The sequence below is a fragment of the Giraffa tippelskirchi genome, chromosome 7 (genome assembly GCF_054371585.1).
Source record: "Giraffa tippelskirchi isolate mGirTip1 chromosome 7, T2T-mGirTip1v1.2.pri, whole genome shotgun sequence".
NCBI lineage: Eukaryota > Metazoa > Chordata > Mammalia > Artiodactyla > Giraffidae > Giraffa > Giraffa tippelskirchi.
In genome coordinates this window covers 66,453,410-66,470,282 of record NC_137281.1, presented here as the reverse complement: position 1 = coordinate 66,470,282, position 16,873 = coordinate 66,453,410, and the positions used below count along the sequence as shown (strand labels likewise).

At 36.4% G+C, this 16,873-nt stretch overlaps 2 protein-coding genes across 2 annotated transcripts; both read right to left on the bottom strand.

The window, feature by feature from the left end:
* Positions 1–2,478: 2,478 nt before the first annotated feature.
* Positions 2,479–3,428, bottom strand: LOC145512149 (olfactory receptor 8U9-like). The gene is given in 2 exon segments (XM_081505759.1): positions 2,479–2,735; positions 2,738–3,428. Coding segments are annotated over 2 exon segments (948 nt in total).
* Positions 3,429–14,698: 11,270 nt separating this feature from the next.
* On the bottom strand, positions 14,699–15,649 carry LOC145513759 (olfactory receptor 8U1-like). The gene is given in 1 exon segment (XM_081510737.1): positions 14,699–15,649. A coding segment is annotated over 1 exon segment (951 nt).
* Between the last annotated feature and the right edge of the window lie 1,224 nt (positions 15,650–16,873).

The window sequence follows — 16,873 nt, the reverse complement described above, 5'->3', positions numbered from 1 at the left end:
ATGGCCATGAATATATTGAGTAATATATTAAGATTTCATTTCAACTAGAATTAAGACAATCATGACTCTTACTAAATATTCTTAATGTGCTAGTCAATGCAATGAAGGAAAGGGTGAAACATAGTTATGTAAAAGTATGAAAGTGTATCTAAACCAATATGTTTAGTGAAAAGAAATATTGGATTTTTTTTATGATTGTGACAATGTTTTCTATTGTAGTGTTATGTAAAGAAAATTATAGCATAATTTTCACAAAAAAATGAGAAACTTCAAAGAAATGTGAAAACATAGTTTTCAGAATTCCAGTTCATATGATAAACAAAACATTTAAACATAAAGCTTAATTTAATGTTGAGCTTAGCAATATTAAATTGCTATATTCATCTTATATACTCATGTTATTTATGTTTAAGTCAAATAAATTCATAGTATCACTTTATTTTTGGTACAATGACATTTAGAAAAGAAATTTATCTATAGTCTTGATCTCATGACAATAGATGTAGTATTTGTTATTAGTTTCACCTTCACACTGTTGAAGAGATGGAGGCATACTTAAGTGTCTGAGATGTTTTGACTCCTCAAAGTTCAGACCTAGCATTCAGATTAGGGCTTTCAGACACCAAGGAATCTATGCTCTTTAACTGAAGGGCTGTGTAATTGTAAAAGCTCCATCTTGCCGAGACAGGACAGTGTGAATTCAAAGACATTAATGACAGGCTTTGAGGATATGTAACAATGAAATGTTCAAATAGTAGGTAAATATGTTTAAAGAAAAGACAAAAAAAGAAACTTTTGAGAACTGTGGATTAAGTCAACCCTGTATCTCTATGATTCACCAATATATATATTGTGTTTCCTTTCTCTAGTTATGTTTCATTAAACATTCAAATGGCATACACACACACACACACATATATGTACTTTACAGGTGGCACTAGTGGTAAAGAATCTGCCTGCCAATTCAGGAGATGCAGGAAATACAGATTTGATTATTTGGTCAGGAAGATTCACTGGAGTAGGAAATGACAACCCACGCTAGTACTCTTGCCAGGACAGTTCCGTGGACAGAGCAGCCTGGTGGGCTACTGTCCATTGGGTCACAAAGAGTCAGACACAACTGAGTGCCTGAGTGCACACACACACACACATACATTAATGTATATTAAAATTATATACAAATTACAAGCTCAAAACCATTTTCTGTGAAATTGAAAACTAAAATTATCATTACACTTTTCTGAAATTATATATCCATACCTGTATATCTATATCTGTCTATCTATCTATATGACAGTTATCTGTTGTGTATGTTAATCTTCATTTATAAATTGGCCTCTCAAGTTTAGTATAGTTGTGACTAGAACTCAGGTCTTTAGCAAGAGAGATGATATGCAAATGCTTATGATTTTATTATTTCTGTGTGTTCAATATTTTAGAAGACTCCAAATTTTGTAATGTTATCCTTATTTAATTGACAGATAAGCTACAGGAAGCCCACAAACAGTTCAATTCCATCCTTTGACTACAAGGAATGTGTTCTTTTCCAAACTAGGCTGCATTGCCTAGTGTGTTCATCATATTATAAACTATATCTTATCCAGTAATGACCAACTTACCTAAGATTTTCCCAGTATAACTGCATAGGATCCTTGCTACTGGAAAATGATCTATGATGTTTCAGTTATTCTATGTATATTCATTTAGAATATATGATACCTCTGGTATTCTATTATTGAGTTATACCTTTTTTAGATACCCTGAAAAAATATAACAAGGTCTCATAGGCTTAAAAAAAAACAGTTCACTTAAAAATTAGTCTTCAGAGATCAGACCAAATGCCAGGCCATGTTAAATCAGTGACTCAGGTAAACTTAGGATGTATTATTCTTCTTCTCAATAAAGACAATCTGAAAAAAAATAAGTAAAGACAATTTGTTAAATGTATAAATATGGAGCAGTTTTATTAATTCATTCATTAATTTAAAATTATTTTGATTAAGTACACTTGATTTATGGAACAGTTTTATAATGTTATATTTTTCCGAGATACTAGCAAATCAGGGAAAGAAGTACAATGTACATCTTTGCTCTTCATATGGGATATGATTAATGGAACTGGAGAATCCTGAACCAGGGATTTTGAAGTGGTGGAAAGGTGAAACCTTTGTCCTATAACTAGTTACATATCCAGATAATGGTTTGTTATGCAATTATTCATTTGAGAAATAAAAAAAATTGGTATGAATTCTTATGGAACAAATAATTATTTTTAATATAATTTCATCTGAAAATGAGACAATTGGCAAAAAATTCAAATGGACACTTTTATATCTGAAATCTCATTCTAAGTGAAAATCTTCAGAAAACTTATACAATGAACAGACATGTAGAAACCCAGAAGTAAGAACAGACATTTTTGTAGCTTAAGAGAAAAAAATCAGACTGTGAAGAAAATTCCATTTTTATTCATTCAAGTCACTTTCTTAATTTCATGAACATAGAAGCCTGATTTCTATTCATGATGACTTTTTTCAGGGCATCTTTCACCTCCTTATTCCTAAGGTTGTAGATTAAAGAATTCAGCATGGGAATGAACACTGTATAGAAGACAGAGGCTAACTTATCTGTGTCAAGGGAATGATTAGAACTTGGATGTAAGTTCATAAAGATGAGGGTCCCACAGAACATGGTGACTACCAGCACGTGGGAGCCACAGGTGGAAAAAGCTTGCATCTGCCTTCAGCAGAGCGCATCTTCAGGATGGCAGAAATAATGTACATGTAGGAGACAAAGACAACCAGAAAGGAGGAAATGAGCATGAGACCAGAGTGGTCAAAACTCCATAGCTGCCTGGGGTGAGTGTCTGAGCAAGTAAGCCTGAGAAAAGGCATATCATCACAATAGAAATGACTGATGATATTGGAATGGCAGTAGTAGAGGCGAAAGGTGAGGATGGTATGAAATAGGGCAACCAGAAAGCTGTAGCTATAGGGGGCAGCTACAAGGTGAATGCGGATGCCTGGGGATATTACAACCATATAGAGGAGAGAGTTACAAATGGCCACATACTGGTCATAGGCCATGGAAGACAGTAGCAAACACTCAGCAGTCATGAAGGCCAGGAAACAGCCCAGCTGGGCAGCACACCCATTGAAAGAGGTATTGTACAAGAAATTCCCCAGCATCTTGGGTGTAATGATAGAAGAATAACAGAAATCAACAAAAGCCAAGTTACTAAGAAAGAAGTACATTGTTGTGTTGAGTCTTGAATCTGTTCTGATGACTAGGATCAGACCTAGGTTGCCTGCTACTGTGAAGAAGTAGATGGATAAGAACAGGACAAAGAGGGGCATCTTCAACTCCTGACGATCTGTGAGGCCCACAAGAACAAATTCTGTCACCTGGGTGCAATTTATCTGGATCATGTGTCTTCAGTATAGTATGTCTGGATGAAGGGAGGATAATGAAATCCAACTTAATTAAATTCAAGTCTTATTATCCTTTAAAGCAATTGGTATTATCAACATGAAAATGCTAACAGTAAAAGTGCTAGCATCCTTGAGTCTGGCGATGGGACAAAGAGCAAATGGAGATGTTTTATAGGCCAGGCCTATTTCTCTCCCCCAAATCCAGTGCATTTTATGAAATTAACAGCTGTAGATAGGATTCAGCCCACATTGCTCTTTGCTCAAAGCTCTTACGTTATTTAAAATTTAACATTATTTTTTGAAAACATTAAAGCTATTGCTTTTATCAAAAATATTCTAACATTAATAATATAAAAGAAAATGAACCCCATGCAGTGACATCACTCTGACAGACTTGCATATATGATACAAACTCCACATTGCTGCAATGCTGACAGAGCAATGAACATCATTCTCTAGCCATCTATTCTATACTCACTACTTATTGCAGGGAGGCCACCTTGGATTTCTCCATAATCTTCACAAATGTGTTAATAATGCAAATGCTGAAAATGGGCAACTTTATGAAAGACTATAGCTACCTCATGGGCTGTTTGTTATTTTTTTATATATAATATATATTTTTTTGGCTGTCCTGGTCTTCCTCAGTGCACTCAGGCATCCTCAGCTTGCAGTGACCAGGGCAACTCCGCTGTGTGGTGCCCAGGCTTCTCATTCTGCTGGCTTTCCTTGTTGCAGAGCACAGTCTCAGTAGTTGTGTCATACGGGCTTAGTTGTCCCATGGCACGTGGGATCTTCCTGGACCAGGTATCAAACCCATGTCCCCTGCATTGGCAGGTGGATTCTTAACCACTGGACCATGAGGGAAGTCCTACTTTGCTTCTTATATGCCCATTTTATGTACAGGGAAGAGACACTGAGAGACAAAGCAACTGAAGTAAGCTCAGATAGCCTGTCTATAGCACTGCTGCTGCTGCTAAGTCGCTTCAGTCGTGTCCGACTCTGTGCGACCCCATAGACGGCAGCCCACCAGGTTCCGCCGTCCCTGGGATTCTCCAGGCAAGAATACTGGAGTGGGTTGCCATTTCCTTCTCCAGTGCATGAAAGGGAAAAGTGAAAGTGAAGTCGCTCAGTCATGTCCGACTCAGCGACCCCATGGGCTGCAGCCTACCAGGCTCCTCCGTCCATGGGATTTTCCAGGCAAGAGTACTGGAGTGGTGTGCCATTGCCTTCTCCGGTCTATAGCACAGGGCATTTCAAACTTACGTTTTTCTGATGCAGGAGCTCACTCACTATTAGATAACTAACAAGGACCTACCTTATAATGCAGGGTAGTCTACCCAATACTCCAAAATGGCCTATATGGAAAAGAATCTACAAAAGATTGAATATATGTATATGTATAACGGCAGAAATTGCAATATTGTAAATCAATAAAAATTATGCTCCAATAAAAATAGAGTAAATGCAAAATTCCTCTTTGATTTCACTTATTCTATTATACCTATGAGAAAAAAGTGCAATGGAGTCTCAGTAATGAACAGTTGATTTTCTAATAAGAGATAACTGTTGAAAAATGCCATTTCATTGAGATTTATGCCAAGCACGGCACAGCAGAAAGAACCCTGAATGAAACTGGGAGATCTTTATTTGAATGCTGTGTCACCCTCAAAATACATTAACTTTAGCAGGTCAAAAATTCAATTTGTTCCTCATTTTCCTAATTTAAAGTGGTGCACATGTAAACCCATGGCTGATTCTTGTCAATGTATGGCAAAAACTATTACAATATTGTAAAGTAATTAGCCCCCAAGTAAAATAAATAAATTTATAAAAAAAAAAAATAAATAAAATAAAATAAAAAAAAAAAAAAAATAAAGTGGTGCCTATTTTATCAAAATCAAAAATATTTTTAAAGTGTGCATGCGTGGATGTTTCTACAACTTTCTATGGGAAGAAGATAATTTTTGATGGTATTGATCATTGCATGAAGTAAGTCATCAGAGTGTTTAAAAGCCTAGTTAGTGGTCCCACAAATAGATGAATTCCACTTTGAAATAATTAAGCTAGTATTTGATTGGAAGTTTGGTTTACTATTTCCAAGACAAAAGCTAAGACTTCACTGTTTAGCAGTTAGAAGTGCTTCAGTATGCCACTGTATTTTATCTTAAATGTAGCACATACATATATTTGACAATTTATTTGATTTTATATTATATATTATCATTTATGATCTATCCCATGATATTTTATATTCATATTCCACTCACATCTCTTATGCTGCAGGCAACACACAGAATAATTATTTTTCAACCCTTAATTACAGTATGACTTTCCATTTTTCCCTACTTCATATGTGTTTTATCCAATGCTTATCTCTACCAGGTGAATGGTAATTAAACAGTTGGAAGAAAAGCTCCTATTTTTTCTTCAAAGCCTATCAAAACACAATCTTTCCTAAAAAGAGACTTCTTTTAAATTCCAGTTCCTCTGTTACTTACCAGTTTTCATTTTTGTGTTCTGGAAACGTTTTATTCATCATTTATTTACATATCATTTATGATTTCCATCTGTTTCCATATTTCTTCTTTTGATAGATTGTCAACTGCATGGGTGGGAGCCATGAATTTTTAATTCATTTCTTAATATAGCTCCTTCTACGTGCTTGGTGATAATGAATTAAATATTAATTTTTGTCATACTATTTCAATTTATGTCCCTATTCATAATTCATACTTTTATTTGTATCAAATATATTAAGGTTCACAATGATGATTTAATTTTAATGTGCTCATCTCTAATTCTGGGTAAAATGACCAGATTTGCTAAAATGGAAAAGAGACTTTTGACATAGTTTACAATCTAATCAGTTAAATGCCTAACTTGTCTAAATGTTTGAATAGATTCTATCTCAGAGATTTCAATTTTTTTTTTCATTCCAAACTAATAAAAGTGCATTTTATATAATACCACGTCTACATAACTGAAATAAGATTAGAGGGAATATTATTTTCTCTTGTTTCCAAAATGTCATCCAAAATATTTTATTCTAAAATGTATTCTATTCTAATTCATTTTAAAACTGTTCATCTATATCACCATTTTTAAATATACTCTTCTAAACTATACCTGGGCAGATTGTGCTCCTATTTCTTCTCCAAATAGGTCTAGGCAACAGCAAACTGAAAGGTTTTGTCACTGATATATCCCAAGGGATCTTTCTTACTTAGAGTATGATGCAAGTAAAATAATCAGAAAGCTTAGAGACCACACCCCAGAGGGATCCCAAGGCAGGCTGGAGATCAATTAGCATTATTATCCGTTTTGAAGAACTTCAGACCTACAGTTCTGCCTATGATATTATTGCCCTAAGATTTTTTTAGTTTTTGAATTGCTTTTATTCATTTGTTGTTTTAATTGTTAACGTGGTTGTTGTTGTTCAACAAAAGGATTTAAATCTATCCTTGGAAGAAAGATTAAAAAATTATCTTGTGAACTTTCTAACTACATCACTTTCAAAGAAATAAATATATAACTCCCCCAAGAATCTATTTCTGAACATCATTGTCCTATTCTTTGAAACGTTCGTGAAGAGTTAATTTACTTTTTAGGTTGTCTCTGTCCATCATTACTTGATTTCCTTGGTGACCTAGTTTAAAGAGCACTCTCCCAGAGAGCTTTCTTTACTCTTTTGTGTCTACAACAAGGGTGTACAGATAGATGATGGTTTTAAAATATGTTTGGAAACAATGTGTCTGCTATAAACTGAATTGTATCATCCCCAAATTCATCGAGGCCCCAAACCCAGTGTGATGATATTTGTGGATGGTCCTTAGGGAGGTAACATTGCATGCAATACTGAGAATGGAATCCTCATGATAGAATCAGTGGCTTTATAAGGAGAGACACTAGCTTGCTTTCTCTCTCTTTACACATAAACACACACAAACATCACACTCTCTCATACACACACAGGAGAGGCCACGTGAGCACAGTCAGATAGCAGCCACACACAATCCAGGAAGAGAGTTCCTACAAAGAACCAAATTGGTCAGGACCTTGATCTTTGACTTACCAGCTTCCAAAATTATGAGAAAATAACTTTCTATTATTAAAAAAACACTGATTTTTATAGTATTTTGCTATGGTAGCTTGAATGGACAAAGACAGCAAGTTTATGGAAACAATAATTCTCTACACTGGAGAAGTTTTTGTTGGGTTGGTGGGAGTGGGTGATGAGGGAGAAAGGAATTATGGAATTATCTCTATTTTTCCAATATAGTGCAATTTCTGTTGCCTTCTCAGTAATTTATGGTGTCCAGCATTTAACTGAGGATGCACCAGATACTTTAATTATATATTCCAGAGATTTTGAATAGAAAGGAGGTGAAAAACAAAACTTCAGTTACACATAGTGAACCTAAAAGACATAAATGAGAGGATCAGTAAGATATATGATGCAAACCGTGATGTCCAAAGCAAGGAAAAGTTTGCATTCCTAAAGATTCTGGATTAATGATGGATAATCAGATTATCCTGCATATGATTTGTGAGGACACAGTGAGGGATTAGTCTACTTTGTATAGTGCTTCTGAATATAAAATTTACCATGTAGTTTTCTATGAAATAAATTTCCAGCAATAACTATGGGTTTTAATATAATGGCTGCAGGGGAGTGGCAGTGTTAGTATCTAACATTGTTTGTATATGATGCATTAACATATGTCATTCAGTGAACAGGAAAAGCAGCAAATCCTTGCATTTCACAGCTTGACATGATCACGATTTGTCAGCATCAATCAGGATTATATGAATTAGCATGAATTATCCTTAGTAAATTACATAATTATTCTGTAGCTATGCCATACTTAATTTTACTTTAAATGACAAACATAATACAGTTGAAAAAAATGTTCTGGTTTCATTTCTGTTTTACTGTAAAATGGCTTGACTTCTACTTGGTACAGGGATGTTGGAAAATTAGCTAAGTAGAAATCTTCTGTATAAATCCCTGCATGCAAATACATTAGATTGAATTCAAATGACAATAAAGAGGAGTTATTAACCACAGCTTGTTAGGACTGAGTTTTTATAATGCTATTTCAATATTAGTTTTATATATATGTCATCAAAGACTCTTCCCAGGGGAAGGTTTATCTTTCCATTTCTTAAACTTTAGGAGAAAGAGTTCAGTTCAGTTGATCAAAGTTTTGGGGAGGGGGGAGTATTTGACTAAGAGATACATTAAGGGAATTTTTAAGGTGAAGGAACTGTTTTGCATGTTACCTAGAGGGTTGTTACTTGACTGTATACAATTATCATAAATTCATAGAACTGTATATTTAGAAATGCACACAAATGTATTTAGCTGTATTATGAATGCATGACATAGTCACTCTCACGACAGGGGATTTATTGTCATGAGTAACTATAGAAAATAGCACTTTGATTAGACACTGTAAAATTACGGACAAAAGGAACTGAATATAAACGAGACAGTTTGGGAGATTTGTGATTTTTTTTTTTTTTTTGCTCCCCAGATCTTCATTTGAAAGCCCAGGAGAACCTGAAAAAAATATTTCATGCCATCTTCCTGAGAAAGCACTGGGACTCATTTATCTCACATCCCTTTCTTAGTTGTCACAAGAGACTGATCTGTTAAAACTTGGGAATTGAGCCTCTATAATAAAATAAATGTGTTACTACAGTTATTTGGAAACTTCTTTGTGGAATAGATTGTGACAAAAATTATGACAAATGATCATGGAAATCTTGAATCCCCAAACACATCAATAAAGTTAACCTCATTTCAATAACACGTTTTAAATCAGACCCACACAGCAATTTTCACAATTTCCTGTTTTCCCTAACAGGATTATTAAAGAAAAGTTATACTTAACAGTTTGAAAGTCACAACTGTTTTCCAAGCAGTGTTGCTCACCTGGTCTCAAAGTTTTCAAGAAATAAGGTCTCTGGGATATTCCCTGGTTTCCCAGTGGTTAGGGCTCTGGCTTCTCACTGCTGAGCACCTGGGTTCAGTCCTTGTTCATAAAACTAAAATCCCACAAGCCTTGTGGGGAAAATTTAAAAAAATAAATAAATAAAGTTTATTTTTAAATTTGAGATTTTGCAATTTTCAATCTAGTAAAAGCCCTGGTAGAATTTACATCCTCATGGATGATACAACGTTTAAGAAAATTTATAATTGGAAGAACAACTGGACATTAATATTGTAAGGATTGGAGAAGATTTAAGAACAGGTCAGAATTAGCACTGGTGAGATTCCCCTGTCAAAATAGAATTTCTATGATGCTTATAAAACATTGAAAATCAGAGAACTACCAAGGAACATGGGGTCATAGATCATATTTAGTCACAGCTTTCAGAGAGTGCTATGAAAGTAACTTGCTCTTCTGGCAATGACTCAAGTTGTTTCTGAGTGACCTGAAGGAAGATCTATGGAAAATATGTTAAGAGAAACAGATGGTCAGAGCTTTGGTTTTACCACCCCATTTTAACAGAATAATTTTAGTTATTATTGTTGTATTATATTTTATAATATATTGTTATATTATTGTTATTTTATTATTGTTGTTGTTGTTTATTATGATTCTGTGCTGTTGGAGAAGACTCTTGAGAGTCCCTTGGACTGCAAGGAGATCCAGCCAGTCAATCCTAAAGAAAATCAGTCCTGAATATTCATTAGTAGGACTGATGCTGAAGGTGAAACTCCAATATTTTGGTCACCTGATGTGAAGAACTGACTCATTGGAAAAGACCCTGATGATGGGAAAGATTGAAGGCAGGAGGTGAAGGGGACAGAGGGGACAGAGGATGAGATGGTTGGATGGCATCACCGACTCAATGGACATGAGTTTGAGTAAACTCTGGGAGTTGGTGATGGACAGGGAGGCCTGGCGTGCTGCAGTCCACGGGGTTGCAAAGAGTTGGACATGACTGACTGACTGATCTGAACTGATTGTTTACTGGGGCTTCCCAGGTCGTGTTAGTGATAAAGAACCCACCTGCCAATGAAGGGAATGTAAAGATGAGGATTTGATCTCTGGGTGTGAAAGATCGCTTTGAGGAGTGCATGGCAACCCGCTCCCGTATTCTTGCCTGGAGAACCTCAAGGACAGAGGAACCTGGTGGGCTACAGTCCAAGGGGTCACAAAAAACCAGACACAACTTAGCACCCACGCACACATTGATATTATTATTATTATTATTAGCATAAAAACTCTGACCAAAATAATTCTATAAAAAAAAATGTATCTAACATAACCCCATCATTTACCAATGAGAAAGCTCACATTTTAAAGGGGAAATAAAGTTAGTGGTTCCAACAGAAGTCAAATCCATGCCTCCTGACATCCATATCCATTCAGTTGTCTTTCTTTTTCCAGAAGAAAAGAAAGAAAATGAAGTCGTTCAGTCATGTCTGACTCTTTGAGACCCTATGGACTGTAGCCTGCCAAGCTCCTAATATCCATGGGATTCTCCAGACAAGAGTACTGGAGTGGGTGGCCGTTTCCCACTCCAGGGGATCTTCCTGACCCAGGGATCAAAACTGTGTCTCCTGCATTGCATAAAAATTCTTTACCATCTTAGTTAACAGGGAAGGCCCAGAAGTAAAAGGACCCAGAATTTCAAGGCTAACAGCAAACTAGGTTTGACAACATAGCCTAAATAATTCTTCAGACTTTTACTTTTTCAAAGTTTTATTTTTAAACTTCTGAGCCCTTTTTGTGATAAGAAGAGGTGCTAGAAGTACTTCATATTAAGCAGGCTGAGAAAAGTTGATGAATGTTAAACAATTTTAGTGTTTCAACATATATTTATTATCAAGAGGACATTGCTTTCTGGAAAATTACACAAATAATATATTGTAAAAAATTATAATACCATCTTAATTTGGGTTCCACAAAAATGAGATACTGAGTCAATGATTGCTGTAAATGTGATTTTTAAGATTTTTTTTTTTCCCCCAAGAATAGCTATTGGATTGAATGGGAAGTGGCACCTGGTAAGAAAGTAAGCCAAACAAGGATATAGTATCAAAGTTCCATGATAGAAATTTTGGTTAGATTCCATGAAAGAGTTCTGGAGAGAGGTAGCTCAAGTTGCTCTGAGTGGACAAAGGAGCTTGAATATATACAGATAACCCTTGACCAACCTGTAACCCATAAATGTGTGGATTAATCTGTGTATAACTTAGAATTGGCCTTCTGTATCAGTGATCCTCCCCTTCACTGGATTAAAACAATCACAGACCTTGTAATACTGTAATATTTACTAATGGAAAATTATTCATGTGTAGGTAGACCTGTGCAGTTCAAACCTGCATTGTCCAAGGGCCACCTGTATACTCCTGTGCTCATATCAATCATTGCGGCTGCTACTGCTAAGTCGCTTCAGTCGTGTCCGACTCTGTGCAACCCCATAGACGGCAGCCCACCAGGCTCCTCCATCCCTGGGATTCTCCAGGCAAGAACACTGGAGTGGGTTGCCATTTCCTCCTCCAGTGCATGAAAGTGAAAAGTGAAAGTGAAGTCGCTCAGTCGTGTCCGACTCTTCGCGACCCCATGGGCTGCAGCCTACCAGGTTCCTCCGTCCATGGGGTTTCCCAGGCAAGAGTACCGGAGTGGGGTGCCATTGCCTTCTCTGATATCAATCATCGGCTAAGGGCTATGCCCTGTGGGATGTAAATTTCCAGTTGCTTCTGTCTTACCTGGCCCACAGGCATAACAGCTTCAGGAAACCTGATGCAGTTCTCCAATAAAGAAATGTAGGCACTTACTCTTAAGAGAGAAAATCCACCAGAAGCTGAATACAGATACGGTAAAGGGATCACTTGAGGTAATGGCTATCAAAGTGGAGCCCTGTAAAAGCAACATCAAGACAACTTGGTATTGGTTTGCAAACATGCGAGTTTCCCCGGTGAAATATGAAACTAGACAAGCACACATGGAGGTCGGGGAGAAACAAAAGAAAGAAGCAGATCATCCGATATTGGTCAATGGCAATTTTAAATAGCAAGGGAATATACCTATGAGTCTTGGCTTGGGTGGCTATAAAATGAGTAAATCTCCTCAAAGGCCCCCTGGACTTTTAAAAGTTCATATAAAAAGACTTATGGGTTCACTCATGCATACCATCTAGCCGGTTTCAGCACCTTAGGCTCTCCAAGCTGCATCCTTGACAATGGCTCCTGCTGTGGAAGCAACAGGCAGAAAAAGTGCACTCCAAAGGCATGGAGGCAGGGATTGATAGTGAGGACCCTCCGAGTGTCCAGGTCCAGCTCAAGAGTCAACCAAAGGTCACATCCTCCAAGTGACCTCATTCAACACTTGGTAACTGTAAGTAACTGTTGAAAGTTCAAATTTTTTTTAACTCTGCATCAGACCTACTGAATCATAAACTGTGAGTTTGATCCAGCAATATGTGTTCTAACAACCCCTCCAGATGTCATTAAACATAAAGGTATTAATTATATACCAATCAAAAGGCATATATATTCAGTAACTTAAAGAAGACAAAATCCAACCATTGGCTGTCTAAAAGAGACACAATTTTTACTCAGTTTTTGCCCCTGCCAATGCAGGGGATATGGGGTCAATCGCTGGTCCAGGAAGATTCCATATGCCTCAAGGCAACAAAATCTGTGCAGTACAGCTACTGATGCTGCATGCTAGAGCAAAAGTCTGTAACAAGAGAACCCACCACAGTGAGAGGCCTGTACACTGTAACTAGAGAGTAGCCCCCACTCCCCACAACTGGAGAAAACCAGCTTGCAGCAATGAAGACCCAGTGCAGCCAAAATTAAAATAATAAATAAATATTTTAAGGTAAAATAATTGAAAATGATTACATTCAAATAGTAACCACAAGAGAGCTGAAATTTTATATTAAAGCCATAGAAAAATAGGACCTTAATAAAAGAAGTGCTGCAGTAAGCAAACAGGGGCTTTTAGTGATAATAATTGTTATTATTAAACACAGTAAATTTAGCAATTATAAATTCATGAACAACTGACACAGTCACCCCAAGATTTATGAAATAGAAGTCCATGCAGCCATAGATGGTTAGACACGACTGAGTGGCCAAACACGTAGGAGGCTTTAGTAACACTATCCATCAGTCGGACTAGGATGAAATCTACAATTCTTTGGAAACAGTTGAGGGCAAGCTTTCTCAGCGGTGAAACTAAGCATTTTGGACTGGACTATTTTTGTGTGTGTGAGGAACTTTACATGTACACTACAGTTTATGTAGCAGCATCCACACCCTTGAAGAAGGATATGGCAATCCACTTCAGTATTCTTGCCTGGAGAATTCCATGGACAGAGAAGCCTGGCAGGGCTTCCATGGGGTCCATAGGGTCACAAAGAGTCAGATATGACTGAGCGACTAACACATCCACACCCTTGACTGTCTACATAGCAATGCTACTCATTTACACCACCTTGTCATGGTGAAAATCAATAATATTTCCAGACATTGTCAAATAGCCCCTGAGGGAAAAATAAATTCAGATTGAAATAACTGATTTACAGATGTCTCTTGGCATTTAATTGGGAATATATTACAAAATCACTCTAAAATAGATTATTAAAGCATTCTAATAATTTTGAACTGGGTATTCTAAAATACATTATTAAAGCATTCAGATAATTTTAAACCAGATATTCAGGGTAACTTAGTTTTGTCTGCCTTTGGCCAGTATCTAGCCATGTTGCTATCAGAAGAAATGAATTTTTATAACTATATAAATATATTTATATATACTTTTATGTGTGTATATATATGTATATATATATATATATATAAAATTTGAGAAATGGCATATCAGTTCCTATGGTACTTTCTACCTATAAATTATACTTTTAAGTCAAGTTTGATTATAAAGAATTCAGAGAATGAATTTATTTTAGTTTGAAGAAATCTTTATTGAACACCAAATAAATTCAAGTCACTTGACTAATTTTTCATAGTCAACTAAAAAAAAAGGTATCATGAGAGAAATTCCACTTTCATTTATTCGAACATTTTTTAAGTAATTAGCCCCCAACTAAAATAAATAAATTTATAAAAAAAAAAAAAAAAAGACTCCATGCTTCCAATGCAGGGGGTGAGATTGATCCCTGGTGGGGAACTAAGATCCCATATGCCACATGGCACACCCCCCTTAAAAATGTATAAGAGTATCAATAAATAATAAAAGAAAACCAGATTTGAAAAAAAAAATTTTTATGAACACGGAAGCCTAGTTTCTATCTGTGATGACTCTTTTCAGGGCATTTTTTACATCTTTATTTCTGAGGCTGTATATTAAAGGGTTCAACATAGGAATAATCACTGTATAGAAGACAGAAGCCATCTTATCTGTGTCAAGAGAATGCTGAGAACTTGTCTGTAAGTACATAAAGATGAGGGTCCCATAGAATATGGTGACTGCAAGCACGTGGGAGCTACATGTGGAGAAGCCTTTGCATCTTCCCTCAGCTGAATGCATTCTCAGGATAGTAGAAATAATAAACATGTAGGAGGTAAAGACAATCAGAACAGAGGAGATGAAAGTAACACCTGCACGGGCCAAAATCCATAGCTGTTTGGAACATGTATCTGAGCAAGTGAGCCTGAGAAGAGGCAGGTCATCGCAGTAGAAATGGTTGATGGTATTCGAGTGGCAATAGGAGAGACGAAAAGTGAAGATTGTATGAAACAGCCCCATCAAAAAGCCATAGCTGTAGGGGACAGCTACGAGCTGAATACAGATTCCTCAGGACATTGAGGCCATATAGAGGAGAGGGTTACAAATGACTACGTATTGATCATAGGCCATGTAAGCCAGTAGTAAGCACTTGGATACCATGAAGGTGAGGAAACAGCCTAACTGGGTAGCACATGAGTTGAAAGAGATAACATTTTGCTTGTACAAAAAATTTCCAAGCATTTGGGCTGTAACAATAGAAGCATAACAGAAATTAGCAAAGGCCAGGTTACTAAGGAAGAAGTACATTGGCATGTGGAGTCTTGAATCTGTTCTGATGACTAGGCCCAGACCCAGGTTGCCTGCTACTGTGAAGAGGTAGATGGATAAGAACAGGACAAAGACGGGCATCTTCAACTCCTCTTGATCTGTGAGGCCCACGAGAATAAACTCCTTAACCTGAGTGCAGTTGATCTGTGCCTTATCTCTTCCAGACTTCTGCATGAGGAAGTAGAAAAAAAGAGTTAAATTCAAGTTGCCGTTATATAAGTGATATTTTTATGCTTTGATATCTTGTAAGGAGATTTAATGCTAACATATAGTTAGCATACAGGGATTCTGGGAATGTGATGGAGAGTAGAAACAGATAAATGTGGGAAAGGCATAGCTCTCTTGTCCCGGATTCATTGTTTATACAAAGAAGGGAGCTGTGGAACAGTCTGGTTTCTGTTGAAAGTTTCTGAACATTAAGCTCTCTGCAACTTTAATCTGACTTATTAAAATGTTCAGCCATTCTTTAAAGTCTTTGGTGAATTCATTACAGTATTGCTTCTGCTTTATGTTTTTTTATTTTTTATCTTTTCTGGCCTCGAGTCAAGTGATATCTTACTTAATTAATCTGTTCTATTTTATTTTATCCAGTTATTGCTCAGACTCTCAGTCATGTCCGAATCTTTGTGATCCAGTGGACTGTATGTAGCCTGCCAGTCTCCTCTATGCATGTGATTCTAACAGTGAGAACACTGGAGGGGATTGCTATTTCCTCCTCCAGGGGATCTTCCCAACCCAGGGACAGAACCTACTTCTCTTGAGTCTCCTGCATTGGCAGGCACTAGTGCCATCTGGGAACCCATACCCCTGCACTGAAAGGCAAAGTCTTAACCACTGGAAGTCCATAGCCATTTTTTTTCTAATTGAGAAACTGTTAGCATTAATAGCATAAAGGAAATATTCTGCAGTGGCACTTGTCTTTGATGTATCTGTCATTGTACCTGTGCAGACAGAACTCCATATTATTCCAAGGCTGGCAGAAACATAGTTCTGCATTTTGTTTTCCTTTAATAATTTATCACTAAAAGGTCACTATCAATTACAGGCTATCTTCTTAGTTATGTTAATAATGCAAATACTGAAAATAGGTAACTATGGAAGCTACAATGAGGAGTTTATTTACTTCATTTGTTTTACCAAAACTTTAAACCTAAAATCATATCATTATGCTCACTCTGCATATGAGGAAGAGGAGATCAAAACAAGCATCCCAAACAAAATCAGCAAGCTGCTCTGAATATGATTAGTAGTGTTTCAAATCTGTGTGTTTCTGACTTCAGTCCACACCTTATTATTATGCTATCACTATAGTATATCTTATTAGTTCTATTGTAAGAAGCAAACTATTTCCAGATTTTTTTTGTTATAATATTGCACATTTTTATCTCTAAGGCAGGA